The sequence below is a fragment of the Drosophila subpulchrella genome, chromosome 3L (assembly GCF_014743375.2).
Source record: "Drosophila subpulchrella strain 33 F10 #4 breed RU33 chromosome 3L, RU_Dsub_v1.1 Primary Assembly, whole genome shotgun sequence".
Lineage (NCBI taxonomy): Eukaryota > Metazoa > Arthropoda > Insecta > Diptera > Drosophilidae > Drosophila > Drosophila subpulchrella.
Genome location: NC_050612.1, coordinates 16176835 through 16198838, shown reverse-complemented (window position 1 = coordinate 16198838; position 22004 = coordinate 16176835). Strand labels below are relative to the sequence as shown.

At 41.0% G+C, this 22004-nt stretch overlaps 1 protein-coding gene across 3 annotated transcripts; it reads right to left on the bottom strand.

Moving 5' to 3' along the window:
- Nucleotides 1–1323: 1323 nt before the first annotated feature.
- Nucleotides 1324–20230, bottom strand: LOC119552701 (3-phosphoinositide-dependent protein kinase 1). 3 transcript variants are annotated; one of them, XM_037862440.1, is made up of 6 exons: nt 19753–20230; nt 12716–13154; nt 11664–12035; nt 2943–4061; nt 2603–2877; nt 1324–2263 (listed from the first exon to the last, which is right to left on the bottom strand). In XM_037862440.1, exons 1-6 carry the CDS (start codon nt 19816–19818, stop codon nt 1937–1939), a joined length of 2598 nt encoding a protein of 865 aa, XP_037718368.1. In that variant the 5' UTR covers nt 19819–20230; the 3' UTR covers nt 1324–1936. The 3 variants fall into 3 exon arrangements, with proteins under 3 accessions (XP_037718368.1, XP_037718369.1, XP_037718370.1); XM_037862441.1 differs by lacking the exon at nt 19753–20230 and adding an exon at nt 16587–17408; XM_037862442.1 differs by lacking the exon at nt 19753–20230 and adding an exon at nt 16286–16382.
- Nucleotides 20231–22004: the final 1774 nt, after the last annotated feature.

Sequence of the window (22004 nt, the reverse complement as noted above, 5' to 3'; positions counted from 1 at the left end):
CTGTATATTAGCCTTGCCCACTATACTCTCTCCTCTTCGTTTTTAGGTACTGCAGCACAAAAGTAGGGGTATAACCAAGTCTGGTCTTTGTCTTTTTCTGTGGTATTTTACATTAGTAGTCGAAACCTATTGGTAAGTTATTTTCTTGCTCTTTTGCAGGGTTCTGGGGGCTGCGCTTCGGGTAATGCTCACCAATTAACCAATCAGTTTGATATTGCCAATTCGTATAACCAAAGAAACCGAAATAAAAACAAATTTGGTTGAAATTTTGTTGTTTTTGAAATGTTTTTGTATTTTTCTTTAATATTTCCTTTTAATGATACGTTCTTTTCGCTCGCTTCTTTTTTTTTACCAATGTACGCATAATATAATATTTTTTATTTTTACTTGCTTCATTTTTTTCCGTTCTTGTTCTGGTATTCATATATAGATAATATATAATTGGTTTAAATATTTATTTTACAGGGTTCTCTCACTATTAGTGGCTCTCCGTTCTATGACATCTTGTAATAAATCGTAATTTTCGTTTAATTTAATTAATTGTATACTTATGTAAGTGTATGTTGTTTGCATTTTGCTTTAAATTTAATTTACTTAAGGTTAGCAAAAATAATTTACTTAGGAGTAACAAACAAATTAAATTAGGTTTAGATTTATATCGACTGCCGCGGCTGCTAGCCGCTGCCACGCCCAAAGGCGATATGTATGTACAAAATGTATTTTTTGCTTTCTTTCAACTTCGGTTCCTTACGCTACACCTCTGCTCATCACTTATTCTACATTATATAGCTTATTGGTAATTATGGGATGGGATGGGCGTGTTTAGTAGTAGTAGTGGGCGCAACTTAGACGATTACAAAATTTAACTAATACGCGCGAGTTTTAGAAACATTTCCCAGTCTGTATTAAATCTATTACACATTACATTGTATAAGACTTGTTTTAAACACTCAATTGGAAACGGTTGGCGACAAATGACTGCGATATCTTGACAAACTTGGGACTGTTCTAGTGGCGGCCCTTAGCCCTTACTAAATAAAAATTAAATCAAATTCGAAATTCGTTCTTTCATTAGGGTTACAATTAGAGTAGCTCAAGTCTTATACATTTCTTCGTAGGGCAAATGGGTAAACGAAAAGCATAATGAAAATGATAAATAATGATACTTAGCATAGAACTTTAGATTAGAATTAACTAGAAAGCTGAGCGGTGGAGCTGGAAAACACCCATGTATTTTCGCACTCCATCCCATCTCCTTCCCTCCGTCTTAGGCTCTTTTTGCCGTGCACATATATAGCTAATATAGTTGTTTACATAGTTACATTTGTTTTTTTTTTTTACAAAATTTACATTAACAGATACGTGATCTTTTTGCCACCATAACACAGAAACAGTAATCCCACTTCTCCAAATTTTCATACACATAATATACATTTACATTTTCCACACATTTTTCTAGTAATTCACAAATTAAATACGGCTTCTCTTTTGCTTCATGAAGTTATATGAAGCGTAGAATGCCACTTTGCCTCCGTCCCCAACGATCTGATCTGATCTGATCTATATATCTCGGTCTGATCCTAGTTCGGTAATTCAGTTAAATTGTGACTAACTACGCGCTAAATACGAATATATTTGTATTCATGTATGTTGTATATAAATATTTAATTTAATTTTTAAATTGAATTTACTTAAGGTGATGTACTTAAATTAAATTAGTTTAGATTAGTGTTTATTCTCCGCCTTAGCACAATATAAAACGAAAAACAGAAATTGGGTTCTAATTAGCACTAGAGACACGATCGTTAGTTCCTCTCTATCGCCTACGCCTACTGCTATGCCTACCATACATATATCCTAATCCCGCCTGCTTCTTTTGCACTAAATTTCAACTAAATTATAATTTAATTTCACATTGCTACAACTAGGGATACGTTCACTTGGACGCCGTCTTTTTGCTCGGCGATGTCCCTGTTCTGCTGCTGCCCAGTATCCGATTGTCGGACGCCATCGAAGATTGGGGAGGAGCGTTCACGGGCGAGCTGCGTCGCGCCGTGGGCGAACTGCTCGAGGAGGCGGCGGAGGAATTCGAGATGACAGCTAGGCTATTGCTGCTGCCGCTCGAGCAGGACGCTGCAGAGGCGGAGGCGGACGTGGAGGAGGAGGAGGCGTCACCGTAGGTTAGCTTGCGCATATTCTCAATGGCCTCCGACCAGTGGATGGCGTAGCCCTCGGGATCGTCCAGGTAGTATGTGCGATTTGGCTGCAATAGAGCAAAAGAGAAGGGAAATTAGTTTGGCTCTCAGCTAAAATCAGTCAACGTCAACCCCCATTCTCATTCCCCGGACAAGTATAAGTTTTTATCTGTGTTGCGTGTGCAGTTTTCAATGCCGCACTTAATTTGTTTTCATCGCCAACACGTGCCGGGGCTATAAACTGGCGCTCAAATTGCTGTTTAGTGGGCGTGCGACTGGCAACGAAACGCTGTGATGTCATCATCGGTTGTCGGTTCAACAAACTTATGTATATTTTTTTTCCTTTTCCGGGTGGACCCCCACCCCCATCACCACGTAGGGAAATGTAACCCCTGGCAAACACTCACCGTGTGCACAAAGAAGATCTTGAAGTTCTTGTACTCCGCCCGCAGATCAGCGCTCCATGGAATCTCGCCCTTCTTGATCATCTGCACGGGATCAATGTAGATGAGCCGCGGTCCGGTGGTCAGCAGGAGCATTCGCTTGCGCGCAAACAGGCCCTTGCGCTTGTTCACAAATCCCTTCTTGAGGATCACCTCGCCGTCGGCAAACACGTGCCACTTGTCAGTCTTCTGCTGCTCAAGGCGCTGCAGTTTCTCGGCATCGCTCAGGTCGAAGGAGTCTGAAGAGAGACAAGAATTGGTTAGTCATGGGGTTTATATTCGACAGGGGCACAAGGAGACTTACTCTTTGCGGTTGATCGCTTGGCGGGCATAGCCACACTGCTGCCAACGCCCAGCTCAGCGCTGAGCAGTCGCGATATTTGCCGCTCGTCGAGTCCCGGCTCCAAGTCCCCTGGCACAATGTAGCTGGACCGGACGTCCTCGTCCTGGCTGACGCCCGGCAGGTAGGGGTAGATGGGAGGCGGGGTCTGTTGACGCAGCGTCTGCCAGTTGATGCCGGCGAAGAACGGATGCGCCCGGATGCTCTCGTAGTAGCCAAACTCATCCTGGGCTCCCAGGCGGTCTCGCGGATCGACCCTGAGTAGTTTGCGCACCAGGTCCTCGGCGTCCTTGTCAAAGCCCTGCGGAAAATCGACGGCGCAGTCGAGGATCTCTTTGAAGATGACATAATCGTTGCTGCCGCGGAATGGCGGCAGACCGGAGATCATCTGATAGACAATGCAGCCGAGCGCCCACAGATCCGCCGCAGGGGTTATGTGACCATTTTGCAGCACCTCCGGCGAGACATACTGGGCGGTACCCACAAAGCTGCTCTTCCGTCCACGGTTGTAACGCCTCTGGCGGTGGCGGGGCGAGTCCATCTCGTCCTGCTGCTGCTGCTCCTCATCTCCCTCGCCGTCGTCCAGTTCCTCCGAATCGCGATCGCAGTACTCATCCTCCTCGGTGTCCAGCCGATCGCTGTCCTCGTCATCGTCGTCCGAGTGACTGCGCCGCTGTTCCGAGCAGTGCTCGGTGGCCAACTCCCGCTCGTGGGGAGTCATCACCTTGGCGGATCCAAAGTCAGCGATCAGCGTGTGCATATCCTCGTCGAGCAAAATGTTCTCCGGCTTGAGGTCACGGTGCACCACATTGCGGCGATGCATGTGCTCGCAGGCCAGCAGCAGCTCGGCGGCATAGTGGCGGGTGCAGGCCACATCGAAGCTGCCCACGCGGTTGATGTACGGCAGCAGGTCACCCTTGCGGGCGTATGTCATCACGAAGTAGAGGGAGCGCTGGTCCTGGAAGGTGCACGACAGGTTCACAAAGCCGGGCACATTGGTCATCTGGTGCATCACCTCGCGCTCCCGCTTGATGTAGTCCTGTTTCCGTTCGCGCAGGATCAGTCGCTTTTCGCAAACTTTGACTGAAAGTAGGAAAAGAAAGAGAGATATCGTGGGTTAGGTTCAGATCATATAAAATAAGAAAAACTTCTATATATATATATACATATGTATATATTCCACTCTTTTTGAGATTGTAATAAATATTTAAGTAAAATTTGCAATTATGTAAATAAATCTTCCCAGTTTTTCGCTCAGTGTAAACAACTATCGATAACGATAAGCCCGACTTGAACGGCAAACCACATTTTACTTGCCGGAACCGCTCTCTTGGCAACAACAAACACCAATGCAAGTGAGTATTAAATAATTATAATTAAAAATGCGACATATAAGCACACAAAATGTACGCGTGAGAATAATAAAACAGCAGACAAACAAGCGCACAAATAGACATTGGTTGTTGTTGTTATTTTTCGCTTGATTTTTTTTGGCACTGCACAGCCGACGAAATTGTCGAGGTCCAGGGGACTTCCTCCCACCATTTTAATTTCGTTGGCCCGTTTGGACTTCGCCTTGGACTCTTTTGTGACCTGGCCCAAAAAGAGAGAGAGCTTCTAATGCTATCCCAATTCTCTCGCATCATGGGGAGGGGAAAGGGAGGGCAATAGATAGCGAATCAAGGAATTCAGAATTCAGCTCAAATTGCTAAATTAACAGCGAGGCAAACGGCAAACGAAAGCGAGCGCGCTTAGAGGAACTTGTTTCTGACTTCCGTCCCTTTCCCGCTTTCCAGCCCGCCCAGAAAATCAAGGCAAAGCCAGCCGCGCGTTAGAGCGAGATGGTGATCGCCAAGTTGAAGAAATTCTAAACTGGTTGTTGAACTGGAATCAGCGAAAGGAGAGGGAGAGAGGAAGAGGACAATTCGGGGAGCAGAGCGAGACAGAACTACATTGATGAAGTGGGGATTTTAGACTTGAGCACGGATTCGTTGTTTTGCATCCCATAACGGTGATTACTTTACTGTATAAGTGAGGAGTTATGACCGCTTATCAGTAGTTTCCCTTTTGCTTTTTTTTTTGTGTTTTCCAATCGCGAACCCGCGCTTTTTGATTGACAATCGCAACGGAAAATCACAAATCTGGTGAAAACAAGGCTAAAAATAATAAATTAGCATCAACCATATCTGCGCGCCCACATTTAATACTATCGCAAATCTATAGGCAAAAATAAAATTCAAGATAATTTTGCAATTTTTTTTTTTCTTTATTTGTCTTTGTTGTTGCTGCTGCTTTGCAGGTCCCTCTATCAAGATCAAAACAAATCGCTCTGCCAACAACTATTCGTGGCAAAAGTGGGGAAACAGAACCGAGAAAAATCAAATAAAATAAAAAAAAAATTAAGTCGAAATCTAGTCTAAAAAACATCGGGGGGCGATAAGTCGTCGTCGGTCGAGTGGCAACAAAATAAACACAAAGAGGGAAAAACAAAATACAGCAATTAAAAGATTAACAAAGCACGGCGGCGGCAGCAACAACAAATAATCGAGAAATCAAAAATGAAAGAAGCGAAAATGTTTTTTATGCGTTTTAAATTTTCCCATTCGATAGAAAAGCGCAAAAAGTGCGTAAAAATAAGGTTGACCTTCAAAAAGTTGTTGCGCAAAAAATGGTGGGTGTGTGTGTGTGTGTGTGTGTGTGTGTGATCATCGATAAATGCGATTATTAGTGCGATCCGATTGCGCTTAAATCTCGATTAACTTTACCCCCTTTCTTTTTTTTAATCGACTGTTTGCGCATGTTTGGCCTTTTTCTTCGCTTTAATTAAAAAAGTCACATTATTTATTCACTCGGCTCTACTCTGATATTTTGGTTCTTTTTTCTCGATTTCGGTTAGGTTTAATGGCCCCCTGATAAGCATAGCCTTGAACTTGCTGCCGCTTTTTTTTTTGTTGTTATTTTTATATGCCTTGCAGCATGTGCAACAACAACAACAGCAAGAGAACCGAAAGTAAACACACATAATAAAACAGCCAGCAACCAGCTGCAAAGCGGTAAAAAAAAAATTAAGAAAAAACGGCACAAATTCGCCGTCTAAGCATAAATATTTGTCCAAAGCTCGCTCTCTCGGTATTAGTGTTGTCACCTCGGCTTTTTTCCCGCCAAAATATATGTATTTGCTAGATGTCTCATCCTTCACACTCCTGTTGTTTTCGCCAATTCGGCACAATACGAAATTTTCCACTGCCTTATTTTCGCCATAACAACGGAATAAAAACAAATTGAGAGGCGGCGAAACACGCTTATCAAAGTCTAATCAAAGCACAAATAAAGTGCAGAAAAAGAAAACAAAAACAAAAACAATAACAAAAACAAGAGAGCGGGAAAAGCAGTGAATGCAGCAAGAGTGCAACTTGTTGCTTCAAGGAATGCAATCCAACGGGTTTTAGAATGGCGAAGCGAGATAGAGCTACATAGACAGCCATAAAAACAACAACAACCAACAAGTCATTTTGACTCAGTCGATAAAGCAGTGTCGCGTCTGAGCGAGACAGACATACATATTCTATAAATAACCCCAAATAAAGAAGCTGCAACCTCATTGCAGTTTTAAGTTGTTCTTGCTGCTGCTGGAGGACAACGACCAAAATGAGCCAAATAGATAAACTGTACTCTGGCATTCCAAGAGAGAGAGAGAGAGCGGCTGAAGATGCTGCAGAGGGAGAATATTCAGGGAAGGAGAGGCTTAGACTTAGACCTATGGGTCTAAGATTTTTTATTGATCTCTGTGATCTGGCATTTTCAGAGTTATTGTATCCAAGGTTAATAGCACCTTTTTCTCGGCATGTACGTCGCAAGGCCGTTGGGTGGTGAGCAAAAGGAAGTAGAACCAAGCCTGTGAGAAAAAGGCGTTTGAAACCGAGTCGGGAGAGAGCTAGAGGTATCTTGTTGGGATGTCGAAAATATATCAAAATATCGATATAACGATTATATTAAAAAATTTCAAATCGATATTTTTGGACCGAAATATCGAATATCGATTTTATTCGTAAATGATATTTTGGTCCTTTCTACTGGTTTTCGTGTTTTTTTTGAACCCCTATAAATTCAAGAAAAACCCAAACAAACGAAAACACAATATATATCGATATATCGATATTTTTAATTGTTATTTTCAAATTTCATTATGATATTTTTTCAAAAACCAAATATCATCCATACTATATTTTTAAAAAATACGACAACCCACCCTACTATCTACTGAGATCTCGCCGAGGAAATCCCATCCTCCCAACTCCCCCCCAAGATTAGCCAACAGAGAGAAGACTATTTTTAGTAATCGGTATCTTGACAGGGGGAAGTGGCGAAAGGAACACGTTTATTCCCCTATCGGAGAGTTCAGACGACCACCAGGTGAGATCGCCCCAAATTTGGGGAACCAGACGCGACAAAATGCAGCCCCCGCATGCACATAAAATTGGAAATTGTTCAGGCGGTATCTTTGTTGTTCTGTTCCTTTGCCGATCATGTTGACATAAATCTGACAGTGCCAATTTCTCCCGTATCCACACTTCAGTTTCAATTTCATTAATTGGCCCCCATCAGCGAGTCCAATGACGTAACATGCGGACGCCTCTCGCCAGAACTCATTTGAATATATATATAGTTCCAAAAAAAAAAGAAGGAAAAAGTGGGGGAACCGAAAAAAAAATGGGAACAGAAATAGAGACGCCAAATAGGCAGTCTGAAATGTGACCAAGGGGACATTCAATAAAAAATCCACCCAGGTAAACGGAACCAAAACGAGAGCAAAGAGCCTACATATATGGGAATTCCGAATACAGTGGTTGCTGGCTACGATGATTTTGGATTCGCAAACTATTCTCAATTGTAACAACTAATCGATTGCCATTCAAAACACTTACTAATTGGGATAATAAAACTCCCTCCCCGCCAAGTTCTTATTTATTATTATTTAGCTTTCACTGTAATACTGCTTTGAAGTTGGCCTTTTTATGTCTGTTGTGCCTCCTTTTATTTTTTTTATTGTTATATTGTTGGTTGCTCCTCTCTCGCTTGGCTAGCAAAGTTTATTGCCCTCTTGGAGCTGCCGCATTTCCATTCGGGGAATTAGGTGGATTTGGCGACATATTGACTGCACGCAAAGGATTTTTTGAATACAACTGTTAAGCAAAGAGACAACTGAGATGCGTGTGTGCGTGTGCAATAAAAATAATATAAAAAAACAAGAGTAGGGGCACAAAAAACATTGCAAAGGCTCACTCGCCCATCTTATTCTGCCTGCTTTCTGCGCACGACTTCCTGGCGCTACTTAATTCGGCCATAAAACGTCACAGCCCGCCAAATGTCCTTGGCACGTGCAGGAGCCACCCACCCAGCCACCTCCCCCACTCCACCAACAAGTTACCATCTCTACCCAGGACAACATCTGTTGCAATCGTACAAAAAAACAAGAGAGAAAACGGAAAGTAAGGTGCAAAAACTACAGAATTATGGATAGCCCCGGGGAAAAGGAAAGGATTCCCGGCTACAACGACCAGGAGTCGTGGGTTGAATGACCCAGTTCCCCGGCCCAATATCATATTACGGAGCCAAGAAAAAAGAACCCCCCCTCGAGGAGTATTCAGTTGAATACCCTCAGCCAGCTGCGACTGCGCAGCACAGCACAGCAGCTGCTGTCCAAAAATAAATGTGTAATTAAAAATAAACACGCAGGAGAAAAGCCCAAGGAGCGGGCCCACAGCACAAAGGTGAGTTTGAGTTTCTTGGCAAGGAAAATGCCAGACAGCAACCCCCAAGAAAGAGTCTGGAATCCAGATAATGGAGAACTGGATCGGAAACTGAAACTGAAACGGAGCGACGGTCTCGATAAGAAGGGCCAAACGAGTTCGAGAGTGCGAGTTCAGTGGCCCAACCAAAAAAAAAAAAGGGGGTGGGGTTACCCATCATCCGAGTACTTGGAAAATGTTTAAAATCTAATTAACTTGAGTACCCACATTAAGCCGTTTGTAAAGAACTGGTGTTCTACTCTAAATTCAGCAATTCTCCTTTATAGCACTAATATTTGTTCCACTGTGCCCAATGAACTCGTTACACTAACTACAGTGGATCCCATTAATATTCGGGTTTTTTTAATCAACTTCAAACGCGAATAAAATGTTGAAATCAAATAATAACAAACAATCTTATAATTAAAAATTAAAGCTTTTTTATTACCAATTATATTAAAAAATCAAAATCAAAACATACAAACAAAAAAATCAACATTTAGGCGTTACTTTAATATTCGGTTTTTTCTTTAAAACTACAAAAAACCTATTTTAATTAGAGTACCCACATTAAGCAGTTTGTTTAAGAACTGGTGTTCCTCTAAATTCAGCAATTCTTCTTTATAGCACTTATATTTGTTCCACTGTGCCCGCGTGGGTGCAATGAAACAGTAATAACTGTGCATTCTCTTTCCATCCCTTTCTCCCTTGTTGTTCCCCCTTCTTAAGACAGTGACGTCTGCGCCCAGGATTTTATCTGCACGAGCACGTGTGGTCGAGAAAAATCTTCCACTGCGAGAATCCAGAATCCAGGTAAGCGGAAAATAAAGATACCCCGAAAAATGCCTAGGCATTTGTTGTTGCCAAAGATGATGAAATAGCTGCGCAGGCAATGTGAAAAGCCTAAACACAAGACCAAAAACCGAATTTCGTGTGTTGTATTTCGTATTTCGTATGGCGTCAAATAGACGCCGCTGTCGTCATCGAACAGGGGGAAACAGCAACAAAAACACACGGACAGAGTGGCAAAGTGCGTAGGTGAGAGCGAGACGGGGCGCATGAAAACGAAAACTGCTGCGTTCATCGTGAATGTGCGTGCGTGTTCATGTCTGTTCGCGTGTGTGAGTGCGAGCTTGCGTGTGTGTGTGTGGGAGGTGCTTTTGGGCTGGCGAACAATTGTTGCTGGCTATGAAACCCATTCAAAATAGACAAAAAATCCTGTAAGCCAAACTACAAGCGATGACCTTCAAACAAGTCGCAAATTGTTTGTCAATATTTGCACCCAGCAAACAATAACAACAGCGAATTCAATGACAAAAGTGCAAACTAAATTTGTTTATTAATTTTACGCTTCCTATTTTTAAACAACTTGACTTTGTTATGATTGCCTTTAGCTTTAAATGCAATTAAATCACTCAGAACAACAATAACAACTCACATTCAGTGGAGCTTCGACTCGAAGCAGGGGCGGAGATTCAAGGGGGATATATATAAACTAAACAGTTTTAATGCACATTTAACAATCAGAGATAACCAACAAGGCGTCACAGAAATAAGCGAATTCTTCAGTAAGAAATTTTACCCCTATTGTTTAACCGAAATCCTCCTTGATCCGCCCATGGTTGCAAATGCATTCCGATAGCCACGCGCCGTTATTTCCCCCTCTCTTTCCCACTCCCCCATTTCCATGCTACGCTGTGCGTGTTTCTGCTTGCGTTTGCATTTATGCAACACGTGCCGTCTTCTTCTTCTTCTTGCGACCGTATTGATTTGCTGCTGCTGTGGCAAAATCATTGCCACCTCCACCCCCCCTCCCCCCCTGGCGCACACGACCACTGAAAAGCACTGGAACAACTGAAAATCTTTAAGCAAATTGGCTTAGCACAAATAAACAACAAGGTGGAAAAATAAGTCGGCATAAATACACACTAGTATAGTGTAAATATAAGTATATATGTATATATAGCCATTAAAAACAATGAGACTAGAAATCTAGTGAACAACAGCTAACAGCTGCTTTTCAGCTCGTTTTTAGACTGGTTTATTTGCCGTTAATTGAAATTGCAATATCAAATGGGGATCGGCAAAAACAGCTGATCGCGAGCGAATCACCAGATTGTCGCCAACAACTAACATCAACTTTTGGCTTCAATCGATAAACATGCTAAACAAAAGCGAAATAAAGCAATAGAAACAAACTATGGGCGACATTTTCCTTATCAGTCTGCGATAAGAACGTTCAACTGGCATTTTCGTGCATGTTTAGCTGGCTGATGAAATTACCAATAACAAAAGGGTCACGTGAGCGTCTCCCAAAATGATTTGCCATTTTCGTTTCGGGCAAATGAAATTATCTTCGACGCACTTGTCGCCTGTCAGTGGGCACTATGCGCTGATAAGCTGGACTTCAGCTAACCAGCGCACCCGACGAGAATGTCAAAAGCAATTTGAGACGGTATACTGTGCGTGTGCCGACAACTTTTTATATAAAAAGGGGGATAAATGCCTTATAAAAGCTTTGCCAAAATACGAATGAAAAGGTATCAGTTGACATTTGACTAACCCAATCTCCCACGGGAATACCCAAAGCGGTCTCTAAGCATTTCTTGATAGAAGAAACCCTCCCGCCTGTGTGTTGACTTCGCAACTTTATCGCGTATATAGACGGCTATAGGAGATTGTTGGCAAGTCAAGCAGGTGACAGGCAGAGCAACAACAATAGCGCGGCGTCTACATGGCGACCGCATTCTTGCTGTGGCGCCAAGCAGAGGCCATACAAATGCTGTGGGCGGTCGTCTGTCGAGTGCCACACTGAGCGAAAGTGAATGCCGACCAACTGACTATTGACTACGTTATACGGTACCAGTAGTAACTACTGAAAGATCATAGTACTTACTTGCATACTCGCGTCGCGTTGCAACATCTACGGCCAGATAAACGATGCTAAAGCTGCCCTCGCCGATGTAACGACCGAAAATGAAATCGTTTGGCGACCTTCTGAGCGCAGGATTCTGTTGTTGCTGCTGCTGTTGCTGTTGCTGCTGTTGTTGCTGCTGCTGCTGCTGCTGCTGTTGCTGCTGCTGCTTTAGGTGCCGCTGCTGTTTTAGATGCAGATGTGTTGCCGCCTGCTGCTCCTGCATTATGCCCAGTAGCTCCTGCTTTCTTATTTCGCACATCTCATTCTGTAGACAGCACAATTTGATGCACTGCGGCGTGGCCACCGACGAACTGTTGCTGGCAACCGCTGCCGCCAATGGCGAAGTGTGGCCTGCGAGAGGAAATTGCGTTAGCATCAGAAAGCAGAAACATGTTGCCAATGGGCAATGGGGTTGTTGCTATCTAAGCCTAAGCTAATCACGAATATATGCTTTGTTTATTATACCCTTGCAGAGGGTCTGTCCGTTTGTCCGTCTGTCCGTCCGTTTCTACGCAAACTAGTCTCTCCGTTTTACAGTAATCGGGCTGAAACTTTCCCAAAAGTCTTCTTTCTTTTGCAGGTTGTATATAAGTCGGAACCAGACGGATCGGACAACTATATCTTATAGCTCCCTTAGGAATAATCAAAAAAAAATTACAAAAAAATTATATCTGGTGTTTTTTTATCATATAACCTCCTACGCTTGGAAATAACATTTTTTAATTAGTTCTGAATTTCAAATTTAATTTTATCAAAATTTGACGACTTTATCATATAGCTGCCATAGGAACGATCGAAAAATTGGTGTGAAAATAATATGAAACAAATTATAGCTTCGGTGTTTTTTGACATATTATCTTATACTATTGGGAATATCATTTTTGAATTTTTAATAATTTCGAATTAAATTTAATAATTCTAACTGCAAGGGCATACAACTTCCTTTCTCGTTTCCTATCATTCTATTATCCTAAGGAATCATGATGGATGGCTAAGAGTAACGCGAATTCTTCAGGAATTTGGCCACTTACCATTTGTCAGATACTTGCTGCTGCCGTAGCGACTGTTGTTGTTGTTCTCAGTGGCCGATACCGCCGACACCGCACCGCAGCCACACTTGTGTTGCTGTTGGTGGTGCAGCCGCGTTGCCGCCGCCGCTGTTGTCGCCATGGCTCCAACGACCACGGCCAGGTCCTTCATGTTGATATCCCTGAAATTGGGCTCGCCCAAGGACACTGCTGCTGAGGCTTTCTCCTTGGCCATAGCCGGCATTGTTGCCGCTGTCGCCGATGTTGCTGTTGTGGCAGCAATGTTGAACTGCTCGATGCCGTTGTGGCTGCTGCAGCAGTTATCGCTGCAATCTGTTGTGTTGCCGCTGCTCGAGGCGGCTGCTACCGAGACTACGGCGGCCGCTGCGATTACGCTGGCGCCGCTGCTTGGCGATTGAAGCTGCTGCTGAGTACCGTTGGTCTGCAAAAGATATAGAAGGTGATATCTAGGATTAGACTTGGGAGAATATGATGTCATTATTATTATATATAATATAATATAACATAATATAATCAAATATAATATAATATAACATAATATATTCAAATATAATATAATATAGTATAACACAATATAATCAAATATAATATAATATAATATATTATATAATTACTAATTCGGTCTCCCTCAAATCCCAGTTTATGGGTTTTATAAAGCGTAATTTATGTATTTTATAATCGATTTCCTAATAAACAATGTTATTTTATCTATCATAGCTGCTCATGATCAGGATCTTCTAAAGTCTATATTTCTTAGGAATATACCTTGAGCTCATAACTCAACCCCATAACGCACTTCCATTTCCGTTGATTATCAGAGGCTTCTATTGAAAGTGGAATTGAGCACGCAATAAATTAAGTTTCTGCTGCGCAGCCGCAAAGCCTCCGAAGAATCGTAAGAATCGTAAGAACCAGAAGACGGGGCTTTAAAGCGGAACTCAAGAACAGGTCCAGAAGAGGCAAAAACAACCACTGGGGTCTGCCCAATGGTCCGCCATTGACGTCAAGTTCATTGCCGTGTTGTTTTTGCTCTTCTCGCTGGCTCCACGCTTTACACTTTGTGTGTGATTTCGATTTTGGCGGGTTCAAGGACTTGAAGCATAAAAATATAATAAAGTTCATTGCCACCTGTTTACATTTCTATTAGAAGTTTATGCTGTTGGACTTTGGCTTTGTTTTCGTTCGTTTTTCGTTTTTCGCTCTTCGTTCATTCCCTCGCTCAGCTCACTCGTTTTTTGTTTCTTTGTTGACCAGTTTTTCATTAAGCGAAACGAATTTCTGTGGCGTGATTTCTCAAGGAATTATTAAGCCCATGGGGGGAAGCTCTCGGCTACTCACTATGGGTATACAATGTATACTATACATCAATATCAATATCAGCTGCTCAAAGTGTGAAGTGCTTAGCACATATATAAATCAGGTGTGCAAAACTATATACTGTATCAAACGACAAAGATAAGAAACCAAATATGCTACAGCCCAGATTATTAATTATGCAACAGACACACCACATAAAACCAAGCAAACAAAACTTTAAATTTAAATAAAAATCAAAAAGCCATAAAAAAACAAGGTGAGCAAATGCGTCAATGGAAGTTTCAGCTGGTGGCTAATTTTAGAGCTACAAAGAGCCAGATATTGAGATACGAATGGAACTAGGCTTGGATATTGGGGATTCGAGATCTAACCTGGGAACCAAGGCAAACTAAAAAAAAAACAAAGGAAAAGAGAAAAGCAGAGAAAAGAAGCTTAGATTCGATCCATTTCAATAACGTTCGGATCGTCGGGGAAGGCCCTTCTTAAGGGCCCGTCCCTCAAAAACAGGTGTATTATCTACGGCTCTCAATGAAAATAGTTGTTGTTCGGCGGAACCGATGTGCGTCACTCAGATTGGAATGCGGTTGGTTTACTTTTCAGACCCGCAGCACTCGCACTGGCAACCCAAATGGAAATCAGAGAGATACCGTCTCTCTTTTTCTCTCTATGTTAAGACATGACCTCAACACAATCCGCCGTGATACACCCACGAGTCAATCTAAACAAAATAAACATAAAATTCCTCAATATTTGAACTCTGCCGCTCTAACGCACAGAAAACATTTTGAAAAAAGTTGCCAACCTACATTTTTTTTTCCAAGATCGTTTGGCGACTGTGAGGCTAATTAAGCCGACGATCTGCGTCAGAGGCTGAAACTGGTCGGCCAATTGGTGAATGGCAAAAAAAAAAAAAAAAAAAAAAACATATCACAGGCAAAAACAAAACAGGAAATACCCAAAATTCCGAATTGTATTGTTGTCCATTACATGAGTTAAACCAGATTTCAACGTCACCCTACACAAAAAAAAAAAGAAAAAAAAAACACATTTGCACGATCGTTATAATGGCCATATCAATATCAAGAAGGTCCACATAAAGATGTTGTGGAAAAATTTGAAAGAATCGAGAAAGTTTCCCTAGAGTGGGCCGAGTTCCGAAAGCCCGAAAACCAGATGACACAGGTCCGAGTCCCGAGTCCGATCCTATATGTATATGCATCATGTGGGGGGATATATGTAACCGATCTATAAACATAGAGCAAAACCGCCCGACGTCTCGTTGTCGGCATCGTCTGCGGCGTCTAGACAAAAATGACATTTAAATTAATCTATTTTATTGCCAGGCCAACGCCGTTGGACGTTCTGCTGCCACCTCAGGCCCCACCGAACCGATCCCCCTTTTGCGCGCCCCTGCCTTCTGCCACGACTGTGTTCAATTTATATTTATAAATAAGATTTTTTCGTCTACAGAATGCAGCCAATTGAAAGCAAAAATGCACCACAAGAGGGGACGTTTGATTAGAAATAGCCAAGAAAATGGGGGGGGGGGGGATGGATATGTATGTATGTCTATCTCAAGGTATGCGGCCAAAGTTTATTGCGAAAGGAAAACCAAAACCGTACACGCTAAATATACACAAATGTTTTTAATTTTGGCACAACATTAAAATTGAAAATTGCCAGCCGAGGCCACACACACGCAGTTTAGGCCATAAAAAACAAAAAGGTAAGACTATCATTAGCGCTTTGCGTTTTGTTTGTTGAATGGCAAACGAGCCCCTCAAAACTGATTCAGGAACTATTGAATATGTGTGTGCCTTTGCTAGCCCTAAAAAAACTTTATTAACTACTTTTTAAACCCTTGAACTGTTAAACAAAGTGTTATATCATAGGGTTTACTACCAAGTTTCCCTATATGCTGCCAGATAGTGTAGTGCAAATATTGGATACCAGGTGGGCGGGGCATTAACGCCTCGCTGGCATCAGCAGACACACACAATTTGATACACAAACAGTAATAAAAAATTCGCGGAAATTTTTTATTATATTTGTTTTTTTTTTGCCCGTCTTTCTTGGCTTTGTATTTTTAGCCAACGCCTTTTGTTGCTGATTTTTATTAGACAGAAGAGCACGCAAATCAGACGAATTCGGTTTTTGGAGACCCCGAGATCATGTTTTTTGCATAACTCAGGCGGTTTTCCTAGGTGGGTTAGGGGTTTTTACAAGGTTAAATACCTGAATGAGGTCCATCTTAAAAATTCTGGGCTTACAATGAGAGATTAAACGGGAAATTTTGGAACTTGAGATTTTGCTTGCGATGATATTAATGTAAAAGGCAAGGCTTGCTTTTCTTGGATTTCCTAAATGTTTTATGGGAAAACTCACGCTCAGTGTAAAAATCACATTACCAAATAGTAAAAATGCGCTTATGAATGAAAATGCACGCGGAGAGAGTGGGAGAGAGAGCAAAACAAGAATGCAAATGCAACGGGGGCTCTCGCGCAGCCATACACACACGTACACAACACAGACTTACGTTTAAGCGATGGGGCATCGACGATTACAAAACTTGGCGCTCTTTCCTCCCTCTCTTTCTATACTCCACACTCTCCTGGCTGCGTACTAGGCGGGCAAAGAGAGAGAGCAGGATGGCAGACGGGCGCGCGGCTCTCTGTTTGTGTATGTTGTAATTGCGATTTGGGGTACAAATTCCAATGGGCACACGCAGGAAGAAGAAGACCCAGCGCGTACACACACACACTATCAAATAAAGCGCGCGTATTTTTTCGGCTCTGCGCGTGCCTTTGTATATGTGTATGTGTGTGGTTTTTTAATTTTATTTATTTGCTCGCTTTGATTTTTCACACTCTCGTTTTTTCTTCGCTTTGCACAAATTAATAATCTCACGTAGTGTGTTTGTTGAAACAAAACGCAAAAATTCGCCACGAAACGACAACAACAATAACAATAATCAAGACGATAATATTCCGACGCAATAGGAAAATTTTATAAGAAACGAGACGCTGTATGTGTGTGTGTATTTATTTCTCTTTTTTTTTAGGAACTTGTTCACTTTTTTATACGATTTACTATTTTAATTTGACTAATGAAAACAATCGGTTATACATATACTTGAACACAACACGGAGGAGGACACTTATTTTGATTCCGATTCCAATTCCGAATCCGATTTTATGTAATTTGTTTGGCCTTTTGTGGAGTATTATTTAATCGCACCACCACACAACAACACACACGAACTTGGGGCGTCGTGTGTATATGTATATCAATGCCAGCGCGGTGTGGGTGTGTGTGTGTGTGCGTGAGAGGAGCGCCGCGTGCACGAAGCGTCCGGTTTGAAATCCAATAAGAAACTGGGGGCTGTATTGGGGCGAGACTTCGACTTCCATGCTGCTGAGCCAGCCGAAGAGAGCCGAGCGCCACCCGAGAGAGCGCTTGGATTGGAGCTCTCTCTCTCTCGCTCGCTCTCTAGCCCCGTTAAATGAGGCCAAAGCAGCGCAGTCGCGTCGCCGCTGGCGCAGCAATTTTTTACAAGGCGAACAAGTTGCGCGCCACTTTTGAGAGCGTAATTGTTGCACTGTAATTGTTTGCCAGCGACTTTTTTATAAATAAACAAGGCGAAAACGGGTTTTAATCCACCACAATCCACAACAGCAAAGAGAGGGCCCGCTCTTTTTGTAAGAGACAGAGAGAGAGAGAGGGTGGTGGTGAGAGCGCGCGACCGCATTCCTAACTGTAAACAAGCAAGAAGCAGAGACAGAGACAGAAAGAGAAAGAGACGGGGCGACTGAGCAAGAATGCGGCGCTGCTGGAAAAACTCGTTTTTCCCGCTGGAAAATGTGGACAAAAAAGAATTTGAGGAATTTTTGAGCGCGAAAGAGAGGGATGCGAGATGGTGTAAAAATAAACAAAGCCAGGGGAGGGGAAAAGGAATACACACACACACACAGACACAGGGAAAACAAGGAAGTGGAAGGAATGGCAGAAAAACAGAGCGGACAAAACAAAATGCGTGAAAAGCGAGGGAGAGGGAGAGGCAGCGAGACGATGTAAAGAGAGCGACGGCAACTTCAAATGTAAATAAATATTATAAAATATGTATGTGAGCGAATGAGCGTGTGCAACAACAGTAACAATAATAACAACAAATCGAGCAACAGACATGCAAGTGAAAGGCATCTGGGTTTTTTTTTCTTTTCTTCCCTCCACTTCTCGAGTTATTTGCAAAAAGGAAACGGCAAAACGGAGGAAAAAAGTGGTCAAGACGGGTGGTGGGAAGAAGAGTGGGAAGGGGAAGGGGGGAGGATAACAACTTCACATTTGGCTGATTGCGGAGAAAATTAAATAAATAAATGATTTATTGGCCCGCTACTAATAAAAAGAAATCAAAAGTGCACAAAACAATTGAGAGTTGTCTACACAAAAACCAGCAAATCAAAAAAAAAACACCATCGTTTCGTTGTATTTTTGTTTCCTTAAACGGCAATGAACTGCAGTTGTTAAATAAATTTAGTAAACTCCCGTCTGGCTAAAAAAAAATGTTATTAATACTTTTTCGGGATATGGACTTTCGTTGAAATTAATGCAAATTAATTATACACATCCACTGCCTATTTATATTGACACATATAGACATATAGTCAACTCCATCTAGATGACTTTTAAGGCGGTTATTCTACCAACAGCCTTTGTATTACCTTGTTTTATTGCCCACTTAGTGAGGTCTTTATGGCTTTGATCTTTTACTTTGTATACCAAAATGTGTTCTCAATGGAAAGTTTTTAAATTTAAAATAATTAAATGGCAACCTCATAAATATGTAAATTAATTAGTTACAAATGCAAAGATTGTATAAAAACAGACTATTTTACAACAGTTAAAAATGTTTAGTAGTAAGACTTTAAAATGTCCGTTTTCAAGAAGTCTTTATATTTTTCTGGTAAATAAAACTGAAACATCCTTAACAAAAAACATGTTTCTTAATAATGAACAATTTATTTTTTTCATCACCTTTTTAGCAGCTAAATATTTTTTATAGGCTAGATTTTTAAGTACTTTCGTTCCCATTGTAAGGGTGTGCTACCAAAAATCATTAACCAAAACAAACTCACCTAATCTAAAATTTCGAATCAACACAATTACACTATTGATAATATTCTTCAAGAAAAATAGCAATTTTAGGATTTGCAAAACTTTGTAGCAAGTAATTTAATAACTTGGAATCTATAATATGTTTCTATTTCAATAAATAAACAACAGACTGTTATTTAACTTATAAAAAACAATATTAAGGTTTTTAGACCTTTGAAGATAGAAAATTAATATTTTGGAAATTATATTATGTTTATATTGAGGATTTTAGACCTTTGAAGATAGAAATTTAATATTTCGGAAACTATTTTATGTTTATATCGAGGTTTTTAGACCTTTAAAGCAAGAAATTTTTAAATTTCAAAAACTATATTATTTTTATATTGAGGTTTTTAGACCTTTAAAGCAAGAAATTTGATATTTCGGTAATTATATTATGTTTATATTTTTATAAACAACACATAAGTGAAATTTTGTAACTTTCTTATTTTTTTGTTTTGACTTTGACTTATAAATCAAAATTAGGGGTTACAAATTTTTGCATTTCCTTTTCAGTTCTGCTTAATTACCCCACGGAATGGAATATTTACCTTGATGGACTTCAGTTTGCGCGCAACGTAGTTGTTGATTTTGTTGGACCAGCTTTTACATTTCATGGTATTTTCGCGGATTCCTCCGTTTTCGGGGAGGAAGAAGAGGCAGAGGACAGAAGACAACGGTAAACGGATTGCTTTTGTCAGTCGCTCCACTCACTCATAATTTCTGTGGCTTTTCTTTTCACTGGTTTTTCCACTAATTATTTTATTTGCCTTGCTGTCTTGTTTATGTTGTTGTTATTTCTTCACTTGTGGTTTCACCGCACGGCGACAATTGTAAAAATTGTTAATTGTGAGCACACTCGAATTTGATTTGGTTTTAACTCGCTTTTCCTTTTGGCGCGCTCAAAGGAAAACTCGGCCGCTGCTGTTGCTGTTTTGTTCCTTCAGCTCAACTTTGCCCGAAATCGGTTGTTTTAAGCGCGATCGACCGAACACGTCAAATTTCCAATTCGAAATGAATGCACAAGTCGGGGCAAGTCGAGGCAAGTCGGTTGCGGAATGTCGGAATGGGCCGCCGTCGCCGAAGAGAGAGCTGCCAAAGAGAAAGAGAGGGGAAAGAGAGCAGAAGGGGAAACACATACATAAGTAAGACGTTGCAGGAAAGGGAATAATGGAAAATGGAAAAGTTGTTATTTTTCTATAATGTTAATTATTTAACAAAATTTAATATTTAAATGTTAAATCAAGCAGATGAAATCGTATTTTTTTATGATTTTACTTTTACTGGAAAAAATAAACTGTTAATGTGTATATTTCTAGAACTTGCAGGTCCCTGGAAAAGAACAGTTATGTGTTTCGTATTAATTTCGGCGAATTTGCAATTTGCAATTTGCAAGTCACGATTCCGTTATTGCCGCGATTTGCGTTTCTCTTTACATTTCCAATGCGCCGCCCATCAATTATTTATTTATTTATGAGCAAGTGACGCACTTGTTTTTCATCGTTAAGTCGTTGTTGTTTTTGTTGCAACGGATGCCGTTTTTGTTTTTCTTTTATCATTTTTGGTGGCCTTTTTGGTTTTATCGAGATCTTTCCAAGAACAAAAACAAATGTGACTCAGAGACACGCCCCCTCCGAATTGGTGGGCGCAACCTAACGGTTTGCTTTCTTTCTTTAGCTTCTCTCTCCAAATAACACTCCAATTCCAATTTATGTGCATTTGCTGGAATTCAAAATATTTGGAACTGCTTTCCCTCTCGCTCCCCGCTCTCTTTTCGCCCACAAGCCATTGGATCGTTCGTTGATCCGCGCTCTTAAGTTCCAAGCCATAAGTTCCACAGTCGCATTCCACAATTCATTGAGATCGCCCGTTCCAACAACTTCCCATCGTTCCGTTGACGTTCGCGCGCCTTTTTAGTTGTGTGTGCGTGCGTCCGCTCTCGTTCTCATTTTTACGTTTTACTACGAAAGCCATGACGTGTGCTAGAGCGAGATGCAGCGAAAACAAAACAAAATTGAGGGGAAGCGTAAATGCAGTTTTTTTTCTCTGCTGACGCTGACGTTGACGCTGACGTCGACGACGACGCCGACGCTCTTTCGTCATCGAGTTTTTCCCCTGACGTTTTTTTTTTGTTATTGTTTTTAGATGCAGCTTGGGGTTTTCTAAAAAATGCAATATCACATTTTTCCATTTATTGCTTGTTTTTTTAAACAATATATTATAAATTTCTAAAAATTTTGGTTGACATTTTTAGAGGTAGGTTTTAATGGGTTGATTGTTTTTGTTTATAGAGTTCAGCATTTTTTGTGGTTTTTTTTGTGAAAGGTTATTTTTTGAAAATTTACTAGGGGTTCTTTTGGAAAAAATTCGAATAGGTAGGTTTTGTGCTAAGTGCTTTTCTCAAATGTTTCTGGTTTTTATAACATTTTTTCCAAGACGTTTTCTTAAAGTTGTTTTTATTTATATAGTTGATATTTTTATAATATGTTAAAAATAAAAAAAATAATATAATAAATTATTTCTTTTTAGGATCCTATTAAAGTTAATGCGTTTTAGTAGTCAGTAGTCAGTTTTTATTCGGGGTTTTCACATAACTGATAAGATAGGCAGCTACTTAAACCGTGGCAAAGTCAAATGGATGACTTGGCATCAATTTGAGACTTTGAGGGATGGATTTCGAATGCTTGTTTTTTCCAAATCTTTGTTTATTTTTAACCCAGTGATTTATGGACATTGGGAGCTTGTCTGACATAAGCAGCTCAACAGATCAGTCAATTATACATATATTATATTTCCAGTTTCT